The 26,291-nt window shown below is 46.4% G+C and overlaps 2 gene segments (V, D, J or C); both read right to left on the reverse strand.

Annotated features, from left to right (window-relative positions):
* The window catches only part of LOC122545140 (Ig kappa chain V region Mem5-like), a 486,054-nt gene that overhangs the window by 65,244 nt on the left and 394,519 nt on the right, over positions 1-26,291 (reverse strand).
* Positions 11,593-22,592, reverse strand: LOC148149230 (Ig kappa chain V region Mem5-like). The segment is given in 4 exon segments: positions 11,593-12,469; positions 21,523-21,556; positions 22,045-22,346; positions 22,533-22,592. Coding segments are annotated over 4 exon segments (714 nt in total).

Here is a 26,291-nt window from a genome sequence, read left to right on the forward strand (position 1 = left end):
GGCAAGAACAGGAAGACAGATTACTACCTAAATGGAATCAATTTAGGTAAAGGGGCAGTACAGCGATATCTGGGTGTTCTTGTACACCAGTCACTGAAGGTAAGCATGCAGGTACAGCAGGTAGTGAAGAAGGGTAATAGCATGCTGGTCTTCATAACAAGAGGGATTGAGTATAGAAGCAAAGAGGTTCTTCTGCAGCTGTACAGGGCCCTGGTGAGACCACACCTGGAGTACTGTGTGCAGTTCTGGTCTCCAAATTTGAGGAAAGACATTCTGGCTATTGAGGGAGTGCAGCGTAGGTTCACGAGGTCAATTCCTGGAATGACGGGACTACCTTACGCTGAAAGACTGGAGCAACTGGGCTTGTATACCCTTGAGTTTCGAAGATTGAGAGGGGATATGATTGAGATATATAATATTATTAAAGGATTGGACACTCTGGAGGCAGGAAACATGTTTCCGCTGATGGGTGAGTGCCGAACCAGAGGACACAGCTTAAAAATACAGGGTAGACCATTTAGGACAAAGATGAGGAGAAACCTCTTCACCCAGAGAGTGGTGGCTGTGTGGAATGCTCTGCCCCAGAGGGCAGTGGAGGCCCAGTCTCTGGATTCATTTAAGAAAGAGTTGGATAGATCTCTCAAGAATTGTGGAATCAAGGGTTATGGAGATAAGGCAGGAACAGGATACTGATTAAAGATGATCAGCCATGATCATATTGAATGGTGGTGCAGGCTCTAAGGGCAGAATGGCCTACTCCTGCACCTATTATCTATTGTCTATAGATACGGTGAATAGCCAACAACTTTTTCCTAGGGTATGTGAGTCCAGAACTAGAGGGCATAGGTTTAAGGTGAGAGAGGTAGGATTTATAAGGGATCTAAGGAGCAATTTTTTCATGCAGAGGGTGGTGCATGTATGGAATGAGCTGCCAGAGGAGGTGGTGGAGGCTGGTACAATTACAACATTTAAAAGGCACCTGGATGGGTATATGAATAGGAACGGTTTAGAGGGATATGGGCCACATCCTGGCAAATGGGACGAGATTAATTTCAGATATCTGATTGGCATGGATGAGTCAAACCAAAGGGTCTGTTTCCGTGCCGAATGACTCTCTGACTAAGTCTCTGGTTTAAATAGACAAAGCTTCTGAGACAGCAGTGACAGTGCTCCCACTGACCAGGTTCCAGTTTGTACAGGGCTCCGCTCTCAGCTGGATGGTTGGGAGTTGGAGCTGATTTTAAGCTGTATTTTGGAGAGGAGTAAGCAACCTTTTTGGTCAAAGCCTCCAGAAATGTGAAGGTGAAATGTATGAGCAATTCAGAGCAATGATCTACTCAGTTATTTTGTATCCTGGGGCCTGCTGAGTACTAAAACTCAGCATTTAGGGATTGCTGAGAAATATCTGCATTGACTTGGACATTAATTGTACTTTTCAGGTTCCACAGTTTAATGAAGAGTCCAGAAGATTATAGCTTTGGGTTATTTCCCGATCTCATTGTTGCTGTCTACAAGGCTGTGAAGGATACAGAGTGGAAGAAGTACTTTCCAAAAGAATAGAGGCTGCTCCTGTCTTCAAAGGGTTGCCATATCTTGAGCAGATATGAGACAGAACCACATGCATGCTTCAGGGCTAGAATGGAAAGAAGGAACTTGCATTTCAATCACAGAATCCCTATTGTGTGGAAGTGACCCATTCGGCCCATCGAGTCCACATTGCCCATCCAAAGAGCATTCCACCCAGCCCCATATGCTATCCCTGTATTTTCCAATGGCTAATCCACCTAGCCTGCTCATCCCTGGACACTATGGGCAATTTAGCATGGCCAATTTACCCAGCCTGCATATCTTTGGACTGTGGGAGGAAACCAGAGCACCCGACAGAAACCCACACAGACTCAGTGAGAATGTGCAGACTCCACACAGACGTCCCTGAGGCGGGTCCCTGGCGCTGTGAGGCAGCAGTGCTAACCACTGAGCCATCATGCCACCTGAAAAGTTTAGCACTTTTTGTAGGCTGAGGATGTTCTAAAACATTTTACTGTCTGAGATGTAGGCTTGGAACCTGAACAAGGTTACATTTGTGCCACACAACTGCCAGGCAATGACTGTCTCCATCAAGAGAGAATGTAACAATCTCCCCTTGATGTTCAGTGGCTGTGTGGTGTGTGAACACATTGTCTTTAAGAAAATCCACCCCTGTATATACAGTGTTGCACACTACCTGCCAGTTAGTCATCTGTGAGCCTGCAAGCTGCACAAACTGAGATCAATTCATAGAATCCCTATAATGTGGAAACAGGCCACTTGGCCAACAAGTCCACACTGAATCTCTGAAGAGCATCCCACTCCCCCACCCTGTTACTCTGCATTTTCCCTGACTAATGCATCTAACTCACACATCCCTGAATACCATGGGCAATTTACCTAAACTGTACATCTTTGGACTGTGGGAAGAGACCAGAGCACACAGAGGAAACCCACACAGACATAGGGAGAATGTGCAAACTCCACACAGATAGTCACCTGAGGCTGGAATCAAACCCAGGTCCCTGCTGCTCTGAGGCAGCAGTGCTAACCACTGAGCCCCCGAACCACACATTATTGCTTGCTTAATATCTGCTCCATGACTTGTAATGCGTTTTATTGTTTTAAATAAACCAACTCACAAAGTTAATGGATTAATTAGGGGACCAATATCTTTAACATGTCATGGTGAAAGGCTGGAGAAAACACTGTGCAGATGAGGCCGATTGCACAAGCAGTTTAATCTGCAGGTAGAAAATACGAGTGGCAGTCTTTGATTGTATGAGGCAACATATGAACAAGGAACAAAAGTAGACCACTTGACCCTTTGAAACTGCTCCCCCATTCAATAAGATCGTGGTTGATCTGATTTTAACCTCAACTCTACATTCTCCGCTAATGTTCCGTCCCTTCAGTCATCAAGAATCTATTTACCTCTGCCTTAAAAATATCTAAAGATTCTGCATCCACTGCCTTTTAAGGAAGGGGATTCCAAAGACTGACAACTCTGAGAGTAAAAACATGTTTCTGAATCTCTGTTTTGAATGGACTCTCCCTTAATTTTAAACTGTGATCCCTGGTTCTGGATTCTCCCACAAGAGGAAACATCCTTTCCACATCCACCCGGTCAAGGCCCCTCAGGATCTTGCATGTTGCAATGAAGTCATGCCTTCAGTTTTCCCGCACAACAGACCAATGAGCTTTCCTGATGACTTGCTGTACCTACACACTAACCTTCTGTGATTAATGCACAGAGACCCAGATATGGTTCTGGGGACGCAGGTTCACATCCCACCGTGGCAGGTGGGGAATTTAAATTCAAGAACAAAATAAATCTGCAATTAAGAGTCGAATGATGACCATGAATCCATGTCGATTGTCAGGAAAACCCCTCGGGTTTACTAACGTCCTTTAGGGAAGGGAACTGCTATCTTTACCTGGTCTGGCCTAGTTGGGAATCCAATCCCACAGTAATGTGGATGACTGTTAACTGCCCTCTGGGGCAATTAGGGGTGGGCAATAAATGCTGTCCTAGTCAGGGATGTCCTCATCCCGTGAATGAATTAAAAAGAAAAACCTGACTTTAAATAATCGACATGACAATTAATTGTAATTAATCATTTGTAATGGATGATCAGCCTTTGTTATAGGCCCTCATTATCTCCTGGATTTATTCTCTTTCCCACCATAAAGCTACTGATAGGAAGCATGGAGACTATTCCTACCAGCTCTTGGATCTCTTCCCTATTTGTGCTGCTTTCCAGAACACAAGCGTCTTCCTGCTCCAACCTCCATTCCTCACCCTCACACTGTTCTCCCTCTCTCCACTCCTGACCTCTCACACTGTTCTGCAGCCTCCGCTCCTCACCCAGGCCTGTTTAAGACCAGGGGTCATAAGATTAAGATGAAAGTATTTTTTGACCCAGCGTGTGGTGGATATATGGAACATGCTGGCTGAGAGGGCGGTGCAGGATGAAAATCTTGCAAGCTTTAAAAAACATTTGGATGAGCACTTATAATGCCATGACACAGTAGGCTCCAGACAACTGCAGGTAAATGGGATTAGTGTAGTTTAGTGTTTGTTGGTCAGCATGGACATGATGGGCCGAAGGGCCTATTTCTGTGCCGCATGACTCTCGAACCTGGGTCCCTGGCTCTGTGAGGCAGCAATGCTGTGTCGCCCATATTGAGGGAGGCACACAACAAAATAAGCACAAGGGGCGATAAGAATTCAGCTCTTCCTGTTTCTGAAAGCCCCACCGCCATATCACCCAGTTAGCAAATTAAAACAAACTGTGGGTTATAAGGACAGCTTCCGGCCGGGGTGATGAAGGGGAGGTGTGGTCACTGGTTAGATAACAAAGACATAGGAAAAGAGGGAGTGGACCCAATTAAAATGGAAGGGGAGTGATATGGGGGGAATCTGTGAATGGATACTTACCCATCTGACAGAGTGACCTCCACCTGGCAATCTATTATATGCTACATAGAAACATAGAGGATAGGAGCAGGAGTAGGCCATTTGGCCCCTCCAGCCTGCTCTGCCATTCAGTATGATTGTGGCTGATCATCAAGTACAAGACTGTAATCCCTCCCTACCCCACATCCCTTAATTCTTTAACCACAAGAGCTAGCTCTACCTCCTTCTTGAAAACACAATGTTTTGGCCTCATCCACTTTCTGTGACAGAATTCCACAGGCTCATCACTCTCTGGGTAAAAACATTTTTCTTCATCTCTGTCCTATAGAGTTTTCCCCTTAATCTTAAACTGTGAGCTCTGGTTCTGGACTTCCCCACCATTGGGAACATCCTTCCTCCAACTAACTTGTCTCGTCCTGTTCCAATTTTACAGCTTTCTCTAAGATTCCCTTTCTTCATTTTTCTAAACTCCAGTGAACACAATCCTCACCAACTCAACCTCTCCTTATACATCAGTCCTGCCATCACAGAAATCAAATGGCATTCAGTAATTAATATTAATCAGCTCATTGTGGGATGTCGTGGAAATTAAATTGACTCAACTCAACTATTAGCAAGAGCGACCAAAAAGAGCTTTATTATATATGTTTTTTAACCTCTGTATTGCAGGGGGACCACATGCACTTGACAAAAATGCCTTGTGCAAGGGCCATGAGCGTAATTCAGATATTCACCTTATACTGTTTCTTATCACACTCTCAAGGACAAAGACTGTGAAGATTTGAGTTGTTATTCTTTTCATTCCCTTGTTGTGGACATACTGTTCTTATATTTTTCTCTTGTTGAATGTTTACAAAGTTGCGCCGAGACAAGCTGTCCCTCGACTGCAGACTTCAGCAAAGTGTCAGAAAGTTTTAATTTTAGTCAAGCACTGTCTTTCAGATTTCAGAGTAAATGGATTTCAGAGTAAATGTTAATTTTGTTAATTTTCCATTACATGGAACACAGACTTTGTAGGTCAGGGTTAGAAGACAATCATTGCTGGTTCTAAAATTCAGGCTTCGGATGCAGTAATCTCAATGGAATCATTGGATACAATCTTACAACAGCAGAAAGATGGGAGGTGTAGATGGAGGGTGCAGACAGCGGTGTAGACAGTGGGTGTAGATGGTGGGTGCAAACAGAGGGACTAGACAGTGGCTGTGGATACTGGGTGCAGACAATGGGTACAGATGGTGGTGCAGACAGAGGGTGCAGACAATGGGTGCAGATGGTGTTGTAGACAGAAGGTCCAGACGGTAGTTGCAGATGGTGGTGTAGACAGTGGTGTAGACAAGAGCAAGACTTTGCGTGGTGACCACATGGGTGGCTGTGTGGAATCACACAGAGAGCAGCCAGTGAGCCTGACACAGTCAGGGACACCCCCTGGTGCTGAAGGTCATGTTGTTGCCGGCAAAGGTCGCATTTCAACCAGAATTGCACTTCCTCCCTACACATTCCCCTCTTGTCCCCACATGCCACACTACAACCCAATGAGATGCCTGCACCCTGTGCCCTCACTCAGTCTCCATTGACCTTGTCTTCATTAGCCTTGACCCTCCTCCCAAGCACTTACTTGGGCCTTCACTGAAGCTTGAGCCATTTCCTCTGACCCTTGATCATTGATTTGCCGTCTTGGAACTGTCTAACCTAGTCACCATTAACCTGCACTGCCCTCTCAGCATGGAGCATAGATTGATACAGCACAGAAAAGGCCCTTTGGCCCATTGAGTCTGCACTGACATAACTATCGCTAAAGGCACTCTAATCCCAATTTCCTGCACTTATCCCAAATCCTTGCATATTATGATATTTAAAGGTTGTAAGGTTTCCATCCTCCACTACCTTCCCTGACAGAGGGTTGTGTGTTTATAATTCATATCACGTCAGGCTCACGGAGTTTAACAAAAGCTCCTGTTCTTTAATGTGTGGTATGGTGGCTCAGTGGTTTGCACTGCTGCCTCATAGCACCAAGGACCTTTGTTCGATTCCAGCCCGAGGTGACTGTCTTTGTGGAGTTTGCACGCTCCCCCGTGTCTGTGTGGGTTTCCTCCGTGTGCTCGAGTTCCCTCCCACAATCCAAAGATGTGCAGGTTAGGTGAATTGGCCATTCTAAAATTGCCACAGTGATCAAGAATCTGTCAGTCAGGGGAGATGTTGAGTAAAAGGGTAGGGGAATGGGTCTCGGGGAGTCTGTCTTCAGAGGGTTGGTGTTGGCTTGTTGGGCCAAATGGCCTGTTTCCACACTGTGACAGTCTGTGGAGTCTGTGACAGTCCATTCCAGATTCCCATCACCCAGAATGAAAATCTTATTTCCCAAATCTCATTTGTGATGTTTGTAATGAAACCATTCATTTTGTCTTGTCTTGTTTAGCTCTTGTGCTCCTTGTTCGATAATTTTTTTTTTCAATAAAATATGAGTTCCTTGATGGGCTGTTAACCTTGTCCAATCAGGGAGCCCTGGCTGACAGATAAAAAGGGGTGTGTTGCATGTCTGAAGACCTCCTCGTGGGTCTGCTCCTGGGCCTGGCCAAACTGGCCATAAACAGGTCCAGGCAGCGGGCCATGGAGGGCGACTGCCTGCCCCTCTTCCGCGGTTACGTTAGGGCCCGGGTGTCCTTGGAGAAGGAGCACGCGGTGTCCACCAACACCCTGGAGTTGTTCAGGGAGAGGTGGGCACCGCAGGGAGTGGAGTGCATCATTTCTCCCTCCAATTCTATTTTGATTTAGTCCCTACCCTCCCCTTCACTGTTTTGATCACACAGCACTGTCCCTTGATGTGAAGAGCAGTGTTTGTCACTGGCCACTCGGGTGTTTTCGTATCTTCCTGGTGGTGGAATTTGAATAAAGATTCGTGCACTTTGTGTCTTTCACTGTGTCTCACACCTACGCACACACACCAAAAAAAAAAAAACCAGGAGATAAACCTCCTCTGTTTCTGGCTGCACTTCAGTCCCACGCTCCTGATCTTTGGGCACCCGGTACGGAGGAAGGAGGGCAGGTCTGAAGACCTCCTCGTGGGTCTGCTCCTGGGCCTGGCCAAACTGGCCATCAACAGGTCGAGGCAGCGGGCCGTGGAGGGGGTCGTTAGGGCCGACTGCCTGCCCCTCTTCCGCGGTTACGTTAGAGCCCGGGTGTCCTTGGAGAAGGAGCACGCGGTGTCCACCAACACCCTGGAGTTGTTCAGGGAGAGGTGGGCGCCACAGGGAGTGGAGTGCATTATTTCTCCCTCCAACTCTATTTTGATTTAGTCCCTACCCTCCCCCTCACTGTTTTGATCACACAGCACTGCCCTTTGATGTGAAGGGCAGTGTTTGTCACTGGCCACCCGGGTGTTTTCCTATCTTCCTGGTGGTGGAAATTGAATAAAGATTTGTGCACTTTGTCTTTCACTGTGTCTCACACCTGCACACACACACCATGGGTGCTGGGGATAAAATAAGCACTACTGCACTTAGGTGGTAAGAGAAAAAGAGAACGAAAAAAAAAAAAGGGGTGTGTTGCATGTCTGAAGACCTCCTCGTGGGTCTGCTCCTGGGCCTGGCCAAACTGACCATAAACAGGTCCAGGCAGCGGACCATGGAGGGGGTCGTTAGGGCCGACTGCCTGCTCCTCTTCCGCGGTTACGTTAGAGCCCGGGTGTCCTTGGAGGAGGAGCACGCGGTCTCCACCAACACCCTGAGTTGTTCAGGGAGAGGTGGGCGCCGCTGGAAGTGGAGTGCATTATTCCCCCTCTAACTCTATTTTGATTTAATCCCTGCCCTCCCCTTCACTGTTTGATCATACAACATTGCCCTTCTGTGAAGGGCACTGCTTGTCACTGACCACCCGGGTGTTTTCCTATCTTCCTGGTGGTGGAAATTGAATAAAGATTCATGCACTTTGTGTCTTTCACTGTGTCTCACACCTGCACACATACACCATGGTGCTCAAAAAAAGAAAATAAAAGGGGAGCATCAGAAGGACTGATACTCTGGTATCTGACTCTGAATAACAACCTGCCAACCAACGCCCTCCTTCTGTCACCCTCAATCTCCCCATGCTTACTCTTGATGCCTCTTTGATACAGCCTGTGCTGCCTTTGGGAGAGGTTGGCCTTCCCTCCATTCCTGATGAAGAGTTTATGCCCAAACCATTGATTATCCTGCTCCTCGGATGCTGCCTGACCTGCTGTGGTTTCCCAGAAACACACTCTTGACTCTGATCTCCACCATCTGCAGTCTTCACTTTCTCCTTCCCTCAAGCACCCAGGAAAGTGGAGCATAGTCCCACTCGCTCATTACAGACAGAGATGACTGGTGGTGTGTTTAACCTGAGGGTTACCACAGCTGAGGCAGGGGGAGTGAAGGTGGCACCTTCATGGTGGTAGCACCCTTCATTAATCCACTGCAATCCCTCTTGGAGCTGCAAGAATTCAACCTCACTCACTGCTCCCTTCCCTGTAAGGTAATATTGGTGTATCTAGTTTAGAGCTAATTGACCATTGAAATACGACTATGGCTAGTCAGCATTGGCTGAGCAGACAGCCACTACTGCAATGATCCCAGCTCCAGAAAGTCCCCTTGTAATTGGGGTGCACTGCCTCTGAAATCCCTCCCTGACTGAGAATACACTCTCAGTATTCATCTTTCTCAACTGCCAGCTCAATTTCACTGCAAATGCTGTGAACTATGATCCTGCCCCACTAGCTGCCTGATGAAGGAGCAGTGCTCCGAAAGCTTGTACTTCCAAAGAAACCTGTTGGACTATAACCTGGCATTGTGTGATTTTTAACTTTGGCCACCTCAATGAGCTGCCATCTCAGGCTAAATTGTTTTTCTTCCGAGATTTGACAACATTAAAGCCTAATCTTCAATCCCCATCACAAAGCCCATTCTCTACCCATCACTCAGAGACAAATACCTCAGAGACACCGACAGGCAGCACAGAGTAACACACTCCCACTCATTGAGATACAAAGTTAAAAATCACACAACACCAGGTTATCGTCTCACAGGTTTAATTGGAAGCACACTAGCTTTCGGAGCGCCGCTCCTTCATCAAGGGAGTGTCCTCCACAACCACCTGATGATGGAGTGACTATAACCAGGTGTTGTGTGATTTTTAACTTTGTACACCCCAGTCCAACACCGGCATCTCCAAATCATTGCATTGCCGACAGCCAGTGCAGAATAACACACAGACACCTACAGGCAACACTGAGTAACACTCACACTCAGAGAGTCAGGCAGCATTGAGTAACACACACACTCAGAGAGTCAGGCAGCACTGAGTAACACACACACTCCATGCTGCCTGTAGGTGTCTCTCTGAATAACATACCCACACTCAGAGTGACACATACAGGCAGCATTATGTGATACACCTGCACTCAGAGGGACACTCAGCCTGCAGTGTCAGTGATTGACCAAAGATCACTTCAGGTACAACACAGCATGCAGCAAAGAGTGCAGAGTGCAATCCCAGCACCTGAGCCGGGACCATAGAGTGAAGAGGGAATGCCTAAGATTGTAATTATTGAGTCCTAACAGCTTTCTGTTTCTCGGTAAAAACAAGGACTGCAGATGCTGGAAACCAGAGTCTAGATCAGAGTGGTGCTGGAAAAGCACAGCAGGTCAGGCAGCATCCGAGGAGCAGGAAAATCAACGTTTCGGGCAAAAGCCCTTCATCAGGAATAGAGGCAGGGTGCCTGCAGAGTGGAGAGATAAATGAGAGGGGTTTGGGGAGAAAGTAGCATAGAGTACAATAGGTGAATGGGGGTGGGGATAGGGGTGAGAGGTCAGAGAGGAGGGTGGAGGAAGGTAGCAAAGAGTACAATAGGTGAATGGAGGTGGGGATGGAGGTGATAGGTCAGAGAGGATGGTGGAGTGGATAGGTGGAAAGGAAGATAAGCAGGTAGGACAGGTCATGAGGATGGTGCTGAGCTGGAAGGTTGGAGCTGGGGTGAGGTGGGGGAAGGGGAAATGAGGAAACTGATGAAATCCACATTGGTGCCATGGGATTGAAGTGTTCCGAGGCGGAAGATGAGGCGTTCTTCCTCCAGGCATCGAGTGGTGTGGGAGCGGTGGTGAAGGAGACCTAGGACCTGCATGTCCTGCGCGGAGTGGGAGGGGGAGTTGAAATGTTGGGCCACAGGGCAGTGGGGATGATTGGTGTGGTTGTCCCAGAGATTGGTGTGGTTGTCCCGCTCTGCAATAGGAGACCGCATCGGGTGCAATAAATGATATTGGTGGTTGTGCTGGTAAAAATTTGATGGATGTGGAAGGCTCTTTTGAGGCCTTAGATGGAGGTAAGGGAGGAGGTGTGGGCAGAGGTTTTGCAATTCCTGTGGTGGCAGGGGAGGGTGCCAGGAAGGGAGGGTGGGTTGTTGGGGGGCGTGGACCTGACCAGGTAGTCACGGAGGGAACGGTCTTTGCGGAAAGGAGGAATGGGTTGGGAGGGAAACATATCCCTGGTGGTGGAGTCCATTTGGAAGTGGCTGAAATGTCGTCAGATGTTGTGGTTTATGCGAAGGTTGGTAGGGTGGAAGGTGAGCACCAGAGGGGTTCTGTCCTTGTTACGGTTGGAGGGGTGGGGTTTGAGAGCAGAGGGGTGGGATGTGGACGAGATGCGTTGGAGTGCATCTTTGAACACATGGAAGGGAAATTGTGGTCTCTAAAGAAGGAGGCCATCTGGTGTGTTCTGTGGTGGAACTGGTCCTTCTGGGAGCAAATATGGCGGAGGCGGAGGAATTGGGAATACGGGATGGCATTTTTGCAAGAGGTAGGTTGGGAAGAGGTGGAATCCTCGGTGTCGGTGGGTTTGTAAAAAATGTCAGTGTCAAGTTGGTCATCATTAATGGAGATGGAGAGGTCCAGGAAGGGGAGGGAGGTGTCAGAGATGGTTCAGGTTGTCATTAATGGAGATCTGTTTGGAATCTTGTAACCTCCAATGATTCCAGATCAAAGGGATCGTTTGAAAGTGATTGATGATTGGCTGTCAGTACCTCTACAACGGATGTGTCATTGATTGACAGGCCAAGTAGCCAATTATGACAATGCCATGCTGAAATGCAGCCAATCAGCTGAATGGAGTGGTCAATCTCCAAAGCACACAAAGACAGAGACTGAATCTTCTTCATCTTTATTCCCTTTTCCAGATTGACATGGACAGAAAACAGACTGCAATTAACAGCCCAGACAGAGGAAGCTACACAAATTCACAGCCACAATGGAGCTTGAGGAAAACACTTGTGGAGGTTTTCTCAATAAAATAAGAATCCTGTCCCTTCAAACAGTGATAAAACCTTAAATTAGAACTGGCAGCTGAGCAGGAAGGAGATCTGGTTTACTGAAGCAGAGACTTCTGAGGTTCACATTGTTTTGTACAGCTGACAGTCTTCAGCAACTTCGAGAGATTTTACTTGACATCATAAGTCATCACTGCCCCAATCAAACACTCCCAGGACAGGGTCAGCATGAGGTTTGATACAGAGTAAAGCTTCTTTTTGATGATTTCAATGTGCCTGCCTTAACCTTTGAACTTCAGATGTGTCTTCGAGCCAATCCCAAGAAGGAAGAGAGTTGAAATTCAGTGCTGACAATGACCTTTGACCTGCCAGCTCAGCCCTGTTCTATTTAAAGTTGTGTCTCCTCTGTGGACTGTCTCCAGCACTCTACACACATTCTGATCTCCTGATGCTCTTGCTGAGGGGAGAGGGGAGGGTCACATGGGTGAGGGCACAGGAGAAGCGAGCGTTGGACTCCCAGTCAGACCCAGAGAGGGTCAGCAGGCTGCTGACACTGTAGGTGCTGTCTGAAGCTCGCAGGTAGTTGCTGGTCTGAACCCCGTCCGAAATGACTGCACCATCCTTCTTCCACTGCACCTCCAGCTCATCGGGATAGAAGTGATTGGCAAGGCACACCAGGGTGGCAGTGCCCTTGGCATTGACCTGCTCCAGGGAGGGGGGCAGCAGGGTCAGCTTGGGCTGGGAGTTCTCACGGCCTGAAAGACAAGCAAAACAATTTTAGTCCCTGCTATTTGAAGGGATTTTAATTCTCTGAACATATACTGGCAAAACAATCCATTTGAACATTTGTAGCCAATACTTAACAAACCCCATAAATAAACAGGCATTGTTTAAATTGCTTCTTGGGATGTGAGTGTCACTGGCAGGATCAACATTTATTGCCCATCCCTAATCACCCAGAGGGCAGTTTCGAGTCAACCACATTGCTGTGGGTCTGGGGTCACATGGTAAGGATGGCAGTTTCCTTCCCTAAAGGACATTAAGGAATCAGATGGCTTTTTCCTGACAATCAACAATTGTTTCATGGTTGTCATTAGACACTTAATTGCAGATTTTTTTTTATTGAATTCACATTCCACCATCTGCTGTGGCAGGATTCTAACCCTGGTCCCCAGAACATTAATCTGGATCTCTGGATGAACAGCTCAGCAATAGTACCATTAAATCATCACCTCCTTTATCTTATTTTTAGTTGAGAGTGAAAGCAAGAAGTTTGTTTCTGAACAGGGTGATTAGGAAAAGCACAACTGAAAGACTCCCAGTTCATCCCAAAAAAGATTAGTTCCTTGAAAGTGGAGTTGCCGGTAAGTAGAGGGGTGTCAAAGCCATTTGGCATGCTTTCCTTTATTGGGCAATGCATTGAGTATTGGAGTTAGGAGCTGTTGCACCTGTACAGGACATTAGTTTGGCCCCTTTTGGAATACTGTGTGGAATTCTGGCCTCCCTGCTGTAGGAAAAATGCTGGGAACCTTAAAATGGTTCAGAAAAGATTTCCAAGGATGTTGCTAAGTTGGAGGGTTGGAGCGATCGGGAGAGGCTGAATAGGCTGAGGCTATTTTCCCTGGATCGCTGGAGGCTGAAGGATGACTATATCGAGGTTTCTAACATCATGGGAGGCATTGATCAAGTGAAACAAGAAGATATTTTGGTCAGAGTGAAGGAGTCCAGAACTAGAGGGCATGGGTGGAAAGTATCAGGAGAACGATTTAAATGGGAACTAAGGCAAAATGTATTCCTACTGAGAGTGGTACATTTTTGGAATGAGCTGCCAGAGGAAGTGGTGGAGGCTGGTATGATAACATTTAAAAGGCATTTGGATGGGTATATGAATAGGAAGGGTTTAGAAGGATATGGGCTAAATGCTGACAAATGGGACTAGATTAATTTAGGTTATCTGGTTGGATAAGTTGGACAGAAGGGTCTGTTTCTGTGGTGTATATCTCTCTGACTCTATGACTCTATGTCTCTGTGGTTGGCATGGATAAGTCAGATCGAAGAGTCTGTTTCTGTGCTGTACATCTCCATGACGCTAATTGTGTTTCAATCAAGCCCTCAGCACCTCAGGCTCTCCCAAAGACATTTACATTTTGTTTGAAAACCAGTCACTGTTGCAATTTCAGGAATTGGGCAGACAATTTCTACACAGCAAGATCCCACTGGAAGCAATGAGATCAAAGAGCATTCTTCATGATTTTGGTTCAAGGATAAATATCGTCCTGAACTCAACCCAAAGAGAAAATAATTTGGTTCAGTTGGATGGAAAATGAGAAAATGGAGGGTAAAGAAGAAGGTAGGATTACTGGTTAGTGATGGGATTGATTGTGACCAGAAAATAAAAGGAAGGGACAGAATTTTTGAATATCAAAGGGATCATAAAAGTGCAGGGAAAATCAATAATAGATCAAACGTAAAGACTTTGTGTCTAAATGCACGAAGTAATCCCGAGTAAGGTAGAAAAATGATGTCACAAATCAAGGTAAATTGAGTTTCCAAGGAATTTAAACTTGTTAAAGTGGAGGAGGGCTCAGGAGAGATTATTCAAGATTCTAGAAGATGTAAAAGGACAGAGAGTGTGGAAAGGATCAGGTATCGAACATAAAGCACAGCAGATAAGGGGACAATGATGGGAAGGAGGGCAGTCAATGCAGGACTGAGGGAGTTGTACTTTAATGCACACAGTATACACAGTGAGCTTGTAGTGCAGATTGAAACTGGCAGGTACAATGTTGTGGGTATCACAGAGACATGGCTGTAAGGCGATCCGGGCTGGGAACTAAATATCCAAGGATACATGTCCTATCAAAAGGACAGGCAGATGAGCAGAGGGGCAAGAGTTGCCTTGTTCGTAAGAAATGCCTTTAAATCAATAGCAAGAAATGATACAGTCAGAAGGTGTAGAATCTGTGGGGGTAGAGTTGAGGAACCCAAGAAATAAAGAATCTGGTGCAAGTTATGTTCAGGTCTCCAAGCAGTAACCAGGGTGTGGGGAAGGAAATCAATCAGGAGACAGAAAAGGGTAAAAACAATGACTGCAGATGCTGGAAACCAGATTCTCGATTAGAGTGGTGCTGGATTGGCGCAGCACTTCAGGTAGCATCCGACGAGCAGTAAAATCAACGTTTCGGGCAAAAGCCCTTCATCAGGAATAGAGGCAGACAGCCTGAAGGGTGGAGAGAAAAGTGAGAGGAGGGTGGGGGTGGGGAGAAAGTAGCATAGAGTACAATAGTTGAGTACAATAGGGTTGGGAGGGTGGAGTGGATAGGTGGAAAAGAAGATAGGCAGGTAGGACAAGTTATGGAGACAGTGCTGAGCTGGAAGTTTGGAACTGGAGACAGAAAAGCCAAATACAAAATGTGATGGCAGACTTCAGTGGATAGGTGGACTGGGTAGTGCATCTCAACAAAAGGATTTCATGGAATGTCTATGAGATTGTTTTTGAAACAGCTTGTGGTTGATCATTTGGAACAGGCAGTTTTGGATTCAGTGATGTGTAATGAGGTAAACTTGATTAGTGAGCTGAAGATGAAAGTATCCCTCTGGATAAGTGACCATAATATGTTAGAATTCCCCCTGTAGTTTGAGAGGGAGAAGGTGCAATCAGATGGAACAATATTTCAATTGAGTAAAGGTAAGTACAAAGACATGAGGAAGGAGTTGACCAGAGTTGATTGGAAGGGGAGCCGAGCAGGTAAGATGGTGGGGCAGCAAACAGCAGAGTTTCTGGGCGTAATTCAGGAAGCAGAGTAGGAATTCCTCCTGAAAAAGAAGAAACAGACTAAGGGGAGGACAAGGCAACCATGGCTGATGAGGGAGGTCAAGGACAGCATAAAAGCAAAAGGAAAAGGTATACAATGTGGTGGAAAATAGTGGGAAGCCAGAGGATTAGGAAGTCTTTAAAAACCTGTAGAGGATAACTAAAAAAAAACATTCAGGGTACAGAAGGTGAAATGTGGGGGAAAGCGAACAAGTAATATAAAAGAAGATTGCAAGAGTTTCATCAGATATATAAAAATGAAGAGGGAGGCAGAAATAGACATTGGAAAAAGAATAATAGGAAATGAAGAAAAAGCCGAGGAATTGAATACATACATTACATCAGTCTGCACAATGGAATACACCAGCAGTGTCCCAGTACTTCAAGACTGTCAGGGGGCAGAGGGGAGTGTAGTGGCCATCACTAAGGAGGAGATACCGGGGAAGCTGAAAGGTCTTAATGTGGATAATTCACCCAGACTGGATGAACTACACCAGTATGTTCTGAAGGAGATCACTGAGGAGATTATGGGGACATTAGTGATGATCTTTCAGGAATCAATGGAGTCAGGGTGTGGAGGTATTTTCTAAATAAGGAAAGCCTTTGGAGATCTAAAGCACAAACCTCATTCAGGTTTCTCTTAAGGTTAACAGGCAGGTCCAGTTTGTGTTTGGGAAGGCAAATGAAATGTTAGCATTCGTTTCAATATGGCTAGAATACAAGGGCAGAGATGTACTGCTTAGGCTGTATAAGGCTCTAGTCAGACTGAATTTGGAATATTGTGAGCAGATTTGGGACCCATATTCTAAGAAACAATGTGCTGGCATTGAAGGGGTTTACAAGAATGATCCTGGGGATGAAGGGCTTGTCATATAGGGCGTGTTTGAGGACTCTGGGTCTGTACTCAATGGCATTTAGAAGGATGAGGAGGGATCTTATTGAAATTTGCAGAATACTGATAGGCCTGGATAGAATCGATGGGGACAAGATGTTTCCAAAAACAGGAGAGACTAGGTAACCAAGGCACAGCCACAGAATGAAGGGCCGACCCTTTAAATTAGAGTAGATTAGATTACAGTGTGGAAACAGGCCCAACAAGTCCACACCGACCAACCGAAGCGCAACCCACCCATACCCCTTACCTAACACTATGGGCAATTTAGCATGGCCAATTCACCTAACCTGCACATCTTTGGACTGTTGGAGGAAACTGGAGCACCCGGAGGAAACCCACACAGACACGGGGAGAATGTGCAAACTCCACACAGTCAGTCGCCTGAGGCGGGAATTGAACCTGGGTCTCCGGCGCTGTGAGGCAACAGTGCTAACCACTGTGCCACCGTACCGCCCACACGGCACGGTGAGATGAGATGAGGAGGAATTTCTTCAGCCAGAGGATGGGGAATCTGTGGAACTCATTGTTACAGAGGGCAGTGGAGGCCAAGTCACTGAGTGTATTTAAGACAGAGATAGATAGGTTCATGATTGTTAAGGGGATGGAAAGTTCCTGTGGAATAGGCAGGAGCATGGGGGTGAGAAGCATATCTGCCAAGATCAAATAGCAGAGCAGATTCAATGGGCTGAATGGCTGATTTCTGCTCCTGTTTCTTAAAGTCTTCTGGAGAGTTTCCCCAATACCCTGGAACACTGAACCCACTGGACTGTGAGCCCTGCTATAGCTGTTTGTCATCAGAACTCTGCAAAGAGATAATCCAAAAGTGGAAATAGTGTGCATCCATGTGGGAACTTCAGAATGTTTCCCCGTTCCTGGAATACCATGAGTACATGAAGTGTGGTCAGTGACAGCAGTTGGAGCTCCAGGTTTCGGAGCTTGAGCAGCAGCTGGTGTCAGTGCGGAGCGTCCATGAGGCTGAGAGCTCCATGGAGAGCACGTTTCTAGATGTGGTCACTCTGCAGCTTCAGAGTATGCAGGGAGAGAGGGAATGGGGGAGCAGCAGACAGTCCAATATGACCAGGCAGCTAGTACAGAAATCCCCTGAGTGCATCCCACTCTACAACCAAGATTCAGTTCAGAATCCTGATGAGAATGATGGTTCATCTGGGGAGTGCAGCCAGAGGCAAGTCCATGGCACCACGGGAGGCTCAGCTGTAAGGGGGGGGCACAAGGAAGACTGGAAGAGCGATAGTGAGAGGAGATTCGAGAGTGAGGGCAGTCGATAGGTGTTTCTGCAGCTGCAGATGGGAATCCAGGATGGTGTGTCTCCCTGGTGCCATAGTCAAGGATGTAACTGAAAGTCTGCAGAGCACCCTAAGGGGAGACGAGGAACAGGCAGCATTAGTGGTCCACATCGGTCCTAGTGACAAAAGGAGAAAAGTGGTCTTGCAGTCAGAAGTTCGGGAGCTTTGGAGGGAATTAGCAGCAGGAACTCAAAATAGGAGTCGCCGGATTATTCCCAGTGTCCCATGCAAGTGAGAATAGAATCAGGAGGTGAACACAGGTGACTGTGGGGCTGGAAAGAGAATCCATGAGGGAGGGCTTTAGATTCTTGTGAGGTGGTTTATGAGCGTTGTTAGAGAGAGTTTAAACTAACTTGGCAGGGCTGTGGGAGCCAGGAGGGAATATCAGAGAGGAACACCAAGGTCCACAGAATCCTCAGTGCAGTCAATAAGTCACCACCCAGTGGGAAGGATGTGGAGGAATGCAAATGCAAGGAATTTACAAAGACCTGCAAATGTGATAGAGTTGTTATAAATGGGGGAGGGGGCTCTTTAGTTTCTGAATATTGTTTGGGGTAGCAGCAGTGTAATGGGCAGAGAGGTGCCAGAGTTGCGAGAGTGTATTCAGGTGAATTTTCAGGAGGCATCAGTGGCTCAGTGGTGGCTCAGGGGGGCAGCATGGTGGCTCAGTGGTTAGCACTGCAGCCTCACAGTACCAGGGTCCCAGGTTTGATTCCAGTCTTGGATGACTGTCTGTGTGGAGTTTGCACATTCTCCCTGTGTCTGCGTGAGTTTCCTCCGGGTGCTCTGGTTTCCTCCCACAGTCCAAAGATGTGCAGATTAGGTGAATTGGCTGTGCTAAATTGCCCACAGTGTTAGATGCATTACTGAGAGGGAAATTGGTCTGGGTGGGTTACTCTTCGGAGGATCGGTGTGGACTTGTTGGGCCGAAGGGCCTTTTTCCACACTGTAGAGAATCTAATCTAATCATTGGCTGTGAAAAGGGCTAATTATACAATGGAATCTTGATCAACTGGGCCAGTGGGCTGAGGAATGGCAGATGGAGTTTAATTCAGATAAATGTGAGTGCTGTATTTTGGTAAGACACAAGAGATGGGTGAGATCCCAAACAAATATTTCAGGTCAGTAATTATTGGGGAGAAAGCTAGGGAATTTGGAAAAATAGTGATGTCTTGAAAAGAGATCACACACAAATGAGGAGACTCAAAAGATCTTAAAACACATAAAGGTAGGGAAAACTAGGGAAGAGATTGCTGGGCCCCTTGCTGAGATATGTGTATCACTGACAACTGTGGGTAAGGTGCTGGAGAACCAGAGAGGTTGGCTAATGTTATGCCATTATTTGAGAAAGACTGTAAGGAAAAGCCAGGGAATTGAAGACCAGTGAGCCTGATGTCAGTGCTGGGTAAGATGTTGGAGTGGATTCTGTGGGATAAGATTTACATTCTTTGGATAATCAATGTGGTTTTATGTATAGGAATTCATGTCTCCTGAATTTGATTGAGGAGGTGACAAAAGAAGATTGATGAAGACAGAACAGTAAACATTGTCTATATGGACTTTAGTAAAGTGTTTGACAAGGTTCCACATGATGGACTGGTTAGTAAGATTAGACCACATGGGAACCAGAGGGAGTGAGCCATTGGGGTAAAAAAATTGGATTGAAGATACGAGACAGAGAGTGATGTTTAAAAGATTGCTTTTCAGACTGGAGATCTGTGAATAGCTGTGTGCCACAAGCATTGGTGCTGGGTTCACTGCTTTTGTCATTTAAAGAAATGATTTGGATGTGAATATAAGAGTTACAGTAAGTTTGTAGATGACATCAAAATTGGCGGGACAGTAGATAGTGAAGAAATTCATCTCAGGGTACAGTAGGACCTTGATCAGATGGGGCAATGGGCAGAGGTGTGGCAAATGGAGTTCAGTTTAGTAAATGTGAGATGTTGCATTTTGGAAAGACAAACCAGGGCAGGAGTTATACAGGTAATGGGAGGGCCCTGTGGAGTGTTGCTGAACACAGAGACCTAGGGGTGAAGATGCAGGTGCATTATTCCTTCAAAGTGGGGTCACAGGTAGACAGGTTGATGGAGAAGGTGTTGGGTACACTTGCCTTTATTGGTCACTGCATTGAGTACAGGAGTTGGGACATCATGGTGCAGCTGGAAAGGAGATTGGTGAGGCCACTTTGGGAATAATGTGAACAATTCTGATCACGCTGCGATAAGAAGGATGCTGTTAAACTTAAAAAGCTGCAGAAAAGATTTACACGGACATGGCCAGGAATTGGAGGGTTTGAGCGACAGGGAAAGGCTGAAGAAACTGGGACTATTTTTCTTGCAGCATCTAAGGCCGAAGGGTGACCTTATAAATGTTTAGAAAATCATGAGGGGCATGGACAGGGTGTATATCCAAGGTCTTTTCCTTGGGAAAGGGATTCCAAAACAAGAGGGTATAGGCTTAAGGTGAGAGGGAAAAGATTCAAAAGGGACCTGAGGGGTAAGTTGTCACACAGAGGGTGGTATGTGTATGGATCGAGCTGCCAGAGAAAGTGTTGGAGGCGGATACAATTACAGCATTTAAAACACATTGGGATGGGTACATAGCTAGGAAGGTTTTCGAGGGATGTAAGTTAAATGCTGGTTAATAGGATGAGGTCAGTTTAGGATATCTGGTTATCATGGACAAGTTGGACTGAAAGGTATGTTTCCACGTTGTATGACTCCATGACGATGAGGGGCTGGAAAAGCTGAGCCTTTTTACTCTGACGCGTAAGAGTCTGAGGAGTGACTTATAAACCTTATAGAGGTTTATAAGACCATGAGGGTCATAGATAATGTGAATAATTCAGGAAGGAGGTGACATTTTGTAGAAATGGCAAAAAATATTTCCAAAGATTATTCCAGGGATGAGGAACATCAGTTATACAGATTGATTGGAGAATTTGGGACTGTCTTCTTTGGAGAAGGCTGAGAGATTTATTTGAGGAATTAAAAGCAGGAGGGGCCTGGATACAGTAAATAGGGAGAAAATGTTCCCAATTGAGAAAGGATTGAGACCGAGAGACCACAGATTGAAAGTAATTGGGAAAACTAACAAAAGTGAGATGAGGAACAACATGTTCAGCCAGCGAGTGGTTAAGGTGTGGAATGCACTGCCTGAGAGTGTGGTGGAGGCAGCTTCAATTGAAACATTCCGAAGGGAATGAGACTATTATTTGAAAAGGAACAATGTGCAGGGTGACAGGGAGAAGGCAGGAGAATGACACTCAGTGAATTGCTCATTCAGAGAGCCAGTACAGACAGGATGGGTAGAATGGCTTCCGTGTGCGCTGTAACAATTCTGTGATTTTGTGATTGAGCAGAGTTAAAGCTGGGGGAAGTGGGACCTCGCTGTCTCACTGTGCTGCTGCTGCTGCTGCTGAGGTCAGTGAGATCAGAGACTGGGACAGGGAGCCAGAGCTCACATCAAACTCTGCCCGTGTCTGTCACACTGAGACTGGCAGAAGGCTACTCACTGATTTCACTCCATGCTGCAGGAATGGGACCACAGGCTGCAAATGGACAGAGCTCCTCCACACGGTGAGTAAAACTTACTGACTTAGATCTTGTTTTTTAAAGGGAGCAATGGAAGTAAAGAAATACAGCTGGACACCCTGTTAGACACTGTGCTCCTCAATCAACCATTTCATTCACTGCAGCTCCCCACTAACACCTTCAACAATTCGGCATTTGTGTTTTAAAAAGTTGCTTCAGTACTGACAGGGTTAATAATGGAGGATGGAGGTTTACTTACTCAGTCTGAGCTTGGTTCCTTTCCCGAACGTGTACCACAGTGAAAGCTCTCAGTGCAGAGGCTGTACAAAAATCTCTGCTCTCTGCTTCCCCCCATCACTCTCAATCTCTCCCTGTCTCAGTCTCTCGTTCACTCTCACCCTCTTTCTGGCCTTCTCTTTCTCTCCCTCATTCATGTGTCTTTCTGTCTCTGTCTCTCTGTGTCCAGCTGGGCTTGGGAGTTTTGTGAAATTTATTTTTCGATGTTAAATCTTGCAGCTGCTCTTCAAGCGTGGCCATGAGGGCTAAAAGGGAAACTTGAAGCCTTCAGTGAGCAGTGGACACCACAGGGACTGGAGTGTGTAGTGGACAGTGACAATCCCAGTATAGAGTAATTTGTTCAGTTTCATTTGCATCTAGCTGTGGATGTGCCAGTTCAGATGGTGGGACCATTATTATACATTTATATAACTGGGAATGTGTCAGTACAGGAGGTGGTGCTGTGTGTGTTGAGGTTTTTGTATGGCTCTGTATCACTGTGTAGAGGGGGGCTGCTATACTTGTTGTTCTGACAGTAATAGTCAGCGACATCCTCATTCTGAACGTTGCTGATTGTCAGGGTAAAACTGGTCCCGGATTGAGTGCCAGTGAATCGATTGGAGACTCCTGTGAATCGATCTGTTGCATCATAGATCAGAAGAGAGGGTTTCTGACCTTCTCGCTGCTGGTACCAACTGAGGTAGTAGCTAATGTCTTGACTGGCCGTACAGGTGATGGTTGCGGTCTGGCCCAGTCCCACTGACAGCACCGGGGGAGACTGGGTCATGATGATGTCCCCACTGATACCTGAGGGGTCAGAGAGAAACACAGTGAAGTCAGAACTGTCACAGAAAGAGCCTGTCAAATGAGAGATTGTTGGAGACACTGAGCATTCCTCTGGTTTCAGCATTTTCCCTTCAATCACAAATCAGTGGAATTGGAGTGAAATGGAGAGCAGCTAAAGATTCAAGGTGGAAGGAGAGAGATTTGTACCTGCGACACAGAATGCCAGGGGCCAGATCAGCTGGATGTGTGAAATCATGGTGTGTGCTCCTGTCCCCGTGCCTGGTTCCTGATAAACTCTCCCTTCACTGGGCTCTGCTTTATAAAGCTGCAGCCTGTGAGAGACTGACTGGGTGTTCCTCAGTATGTAAATGGCATCAGGCAGAGAGAGCCACGTCAGCCCCTCACACTTCCTCTTCTCTCTCTCTTGTCCTTCCTTTTTATACTTCCTTTCTCCCTTTTCCCTTTTTTCTCTTTCTCACCTTTCTCTTGTATATATTCCTGTTCTTCGTTGACTTTCTCCCTCTTTTTCTATTTCCGTCTCCGACTCTGTCCTCTCCCAATTACATAACCACTTTTATCTTTCCCTTTGTCCATGTATGTTTGACACTTCGTTTATCTCCATTTCATTCTGTGTTTGTTGGTCTCTCTCTCTCTTTCTTATCATTCATTCTTCTTCACATATCTTTCCAACTAATTCCTCACTCATTCTCTCCTTATACCCTCAATCTCAAATTGCCTCACTCTCTCTTTTTCTGTCTCCCTCCCTCCACTCACTCTCTAACTGATCTCAATAACAGGCGTTATTCCAGGACATTGGAACAGTGAGACCTGGGGCAGCAATTAAATGCCTCGCCCTCTCTCACTCAATCTCACAATGTACACTTTCTCTCTCTCTCTCTCTCTCTCTCTCTTTCTCTCTTTCTCTCTCTCTGTCTTCTGTCTCTCTCTTAACCAGAAGCACAATGACATGAACAGCATTTAACAAGTCTGTACTGGGCATCAATGATCTCACAACACCAATCCCATCTTGGCATTGGGGGAGAGGATCAGCCATGATCATATTGAATGACAGAGCAGCCTCACAGGGCCAATCCCTAACCCTAATCCTAACCCTACTGCTGCTCCCTGTTTCTATCTTTTTATGTCTGTGTAATCTCCAATCTCTGCCGCTGGATATTGATCCCTATACTCATGGAAAACGTTGCCTTCCTTTCCACCCTATCTCTGCCCCTCATAATCTTATAGCCCTTTAGCAGGTTCCCTCTTAACCTTCACTGCTCCAAGAGAAACAATCCCAGCCTTTCCAATCCTTCCTCATAGCTCAGACCCTCCAGGCCAGGCAGCATCCTGGGAAATCTCTGCACCCTCTTGAGTACAGTCATATCCTTCTCATAATGTGGTGACCAGAACATATCTGTCTGTCTCTCTTTCACTAGATTCCCTTTACTCCTAGTCTCACACCTGCTCTGCATCTTTCTCTCTCTCTCTTTCTCTCTCTGTCCCCTCTCTCTCAGTCACACTGTCTCATACTCTATCTCACTCTATCTCTATTCTTCAACTCCACCATCTCTACCTCTCTCTCTCTCTCCCCCTTTTACTCATCTTACACTGTCTCAGACTCTTTATCCCGCTCTCTCTCACTTTCACACCGTGTCCTTCTATGTCTCTCTCGCCAACAGTCTCTCTCTCTCCCTCTCACTCACTCCCTCTCCCTCTCTCTGCCTTTCCAACAATGTCCCAAGTGGTAAAAGTTAAATACAGGGTAAATCTGCTCCAGCTCTATCCCACTACTGGATGTTAACCCTTGACACCAACAGTATGTCTACTCCTGGAGTAAAGCCCCATTTCCCACATTGACCAGGATTTGGCCTCTCTCAGGAAGACGGTCAGTTTCTTGTCAAATGAAGGGCAATTCTGTGCTGTTGACCTATTCTTACTGGGGACTGGTTTGGACACAAACCTCATTCCATGAAGGCCCAGCAGAGAGAGGATATCCTCAGGCCATCAGTGTGAGCTGGAGGGACAGGACAGGCTCTGACCCATTGACCCATCCGTCCATTCACAACATATTCCAATCCTTTCCCCTCACCTTCCCCTTCCATGTTCAAGCTCCAGTTTTACTGGGATGAGGATTGGACCATCACACAGTTACAACAGAAAGGAAATGATCCCCACACTCACCACGTTATCCATGTCCCACTGGACTGTCCAATGGAGACCAGTAAGCATGGAATCCATTCTCACTGAACTCTCCAGTAGAGACCATTAAACAGGTGCCTCTTTGCCACTGGAGCCTCCAATGGAGACCAGTAAAGATGGGTCTATTTCCCACTGAATACTCCAGCGGAGATTAGTTAACATGGAGCTTATTCCTGTTGGGTCTCCAATAGAAACCAGGAAAGAAAGGCCTCCATTTCTTTGACCTCTCCAGTACAGACCAGTAAATATGGACCAGCTTCAAACTGGACCCTCCAATACAGACCAGTAAACATGTGACTCTTTGTGACTGAATCCTCCAATACAGATCAGTAAACAAGGATCTCATTGCCTTAGCAAGATTGAACTTCGGAATGAGGAGCAGGAATAGGTAATTCAACCCCTCAAGCTCGTTTCCTATTTAACATGATCATGGCTGATCTTAACCTCCTCTCCACTTTCCAGACTGCTCCCTATTGCCCTCTATCCTGCTTTTCATCAGAAAGATATCTGTTTCTTTCCTGAATCTGTTGATTGATTCTGCCTCCATTGTGCTTAAGGAAGGGGGTGGGGGGGGGAGTGGGGAGCGGGGTAGGAGGGGTTGGTGGTGGTGCGCACTGACTTCCAACCCTCTGAGAGAAGTAGTTGGAATGGAACAGATTCCATACAGTATCGAACCAGGCCATTCAGCCCAACAAGTCCACACCGACCCTTCAAAAAGCATTTCACCCAGAGCCATTCCTGAACCCATTCCCTGTAACCCTACATTTCCCATGACTAATGAATCTAACCAACACTTTCCTGGACACTATGGGTAAATTAGCATGGCCAATCCTTCTAATGCATACATCATTAGACTGTGGGAGGAAATCGGAGCACACAGATGAAACCCACAAGTAAAACCCATGCAGACAGGGGGAGAATGTGCAAACTCCATACAGTTGCCCGAGGGTGGAATCGAACCTGGGTCCCTGGCACTGTGAGGCAGCAGTGCTCACCACTGCACGACTGTGCCACCTGTAGTTTCTCCTCATCTCAGTTTTAAACATACCTCCTCTCACTCTATATCTATGACCTATTGTTTGAGACTGGCCCACAAGAGAGAACATCTGTTCCATGTCCGGCCTATCAATCCCCTTTAGCATCTTATATACTTCACTCAGATGCCCCCTTCATGCGACTGAATTCCAGTGAGTACAAGCCCTAGCTATTCAACCATTCCTCATATGACAGCCCTTTCATCCCGGGAATCAGTCTGGTGAACATCCTCTGAACTACATCCAGTACCATCATATCTTTCATCAAGTAAGGAGACCAAAACTGGACACAATGCTTCAGATGTGGTCTCACCAATGCCTCACAGAATTGTAACAATATTTCTTTATTTCTGTAATCCAGTCCTTTTATAATAAATACCAAGATTCCAATTGCTGCAAGAAATACCAACATTCCAATTCCATGGGACTCAATTGGAACCTCCAACAGAGATCAGTAAACATGGGCCTCCATCCCACTGGAATGTCCAATGAACAGCAATAAGCATGGGCCTCTTTCCCACTGGAGCCTCCAGTATTGGAGCTTCAAACCCCACATCCTCTCCATCACATAGGTCTCTTATTTCAAACTCCACAACATTGTTTGCCTCTGCACTACATCATCCCCTTGACCACAGAAACTCTTATTCCTGCTCATCCCACCTCCAAACTCCATGATTCCGATGTCCTCTCTCAGCTTACTCCATCTGTGCTCCATAAATTCCAAATTGTCTGA

Source organism: Chiloscyllium plagiosum, unplaced genomic scaffold, assembly GCF_037043375.1.
Source record: "Chiloscyllium plagiosum isolate Xiang-an unplaced genomic scaffold, Cpla_swu_hap1 HiC_scaffold_9, whole genome shotgun sequence".
Lineage (NCBI taxonomy): Eukaryota > Metazoa > Chordata > Chondrichthyes > Orectolobiformes > Hemiscylliidae > Chiloscyllium > Chiloscyllium plagiosum.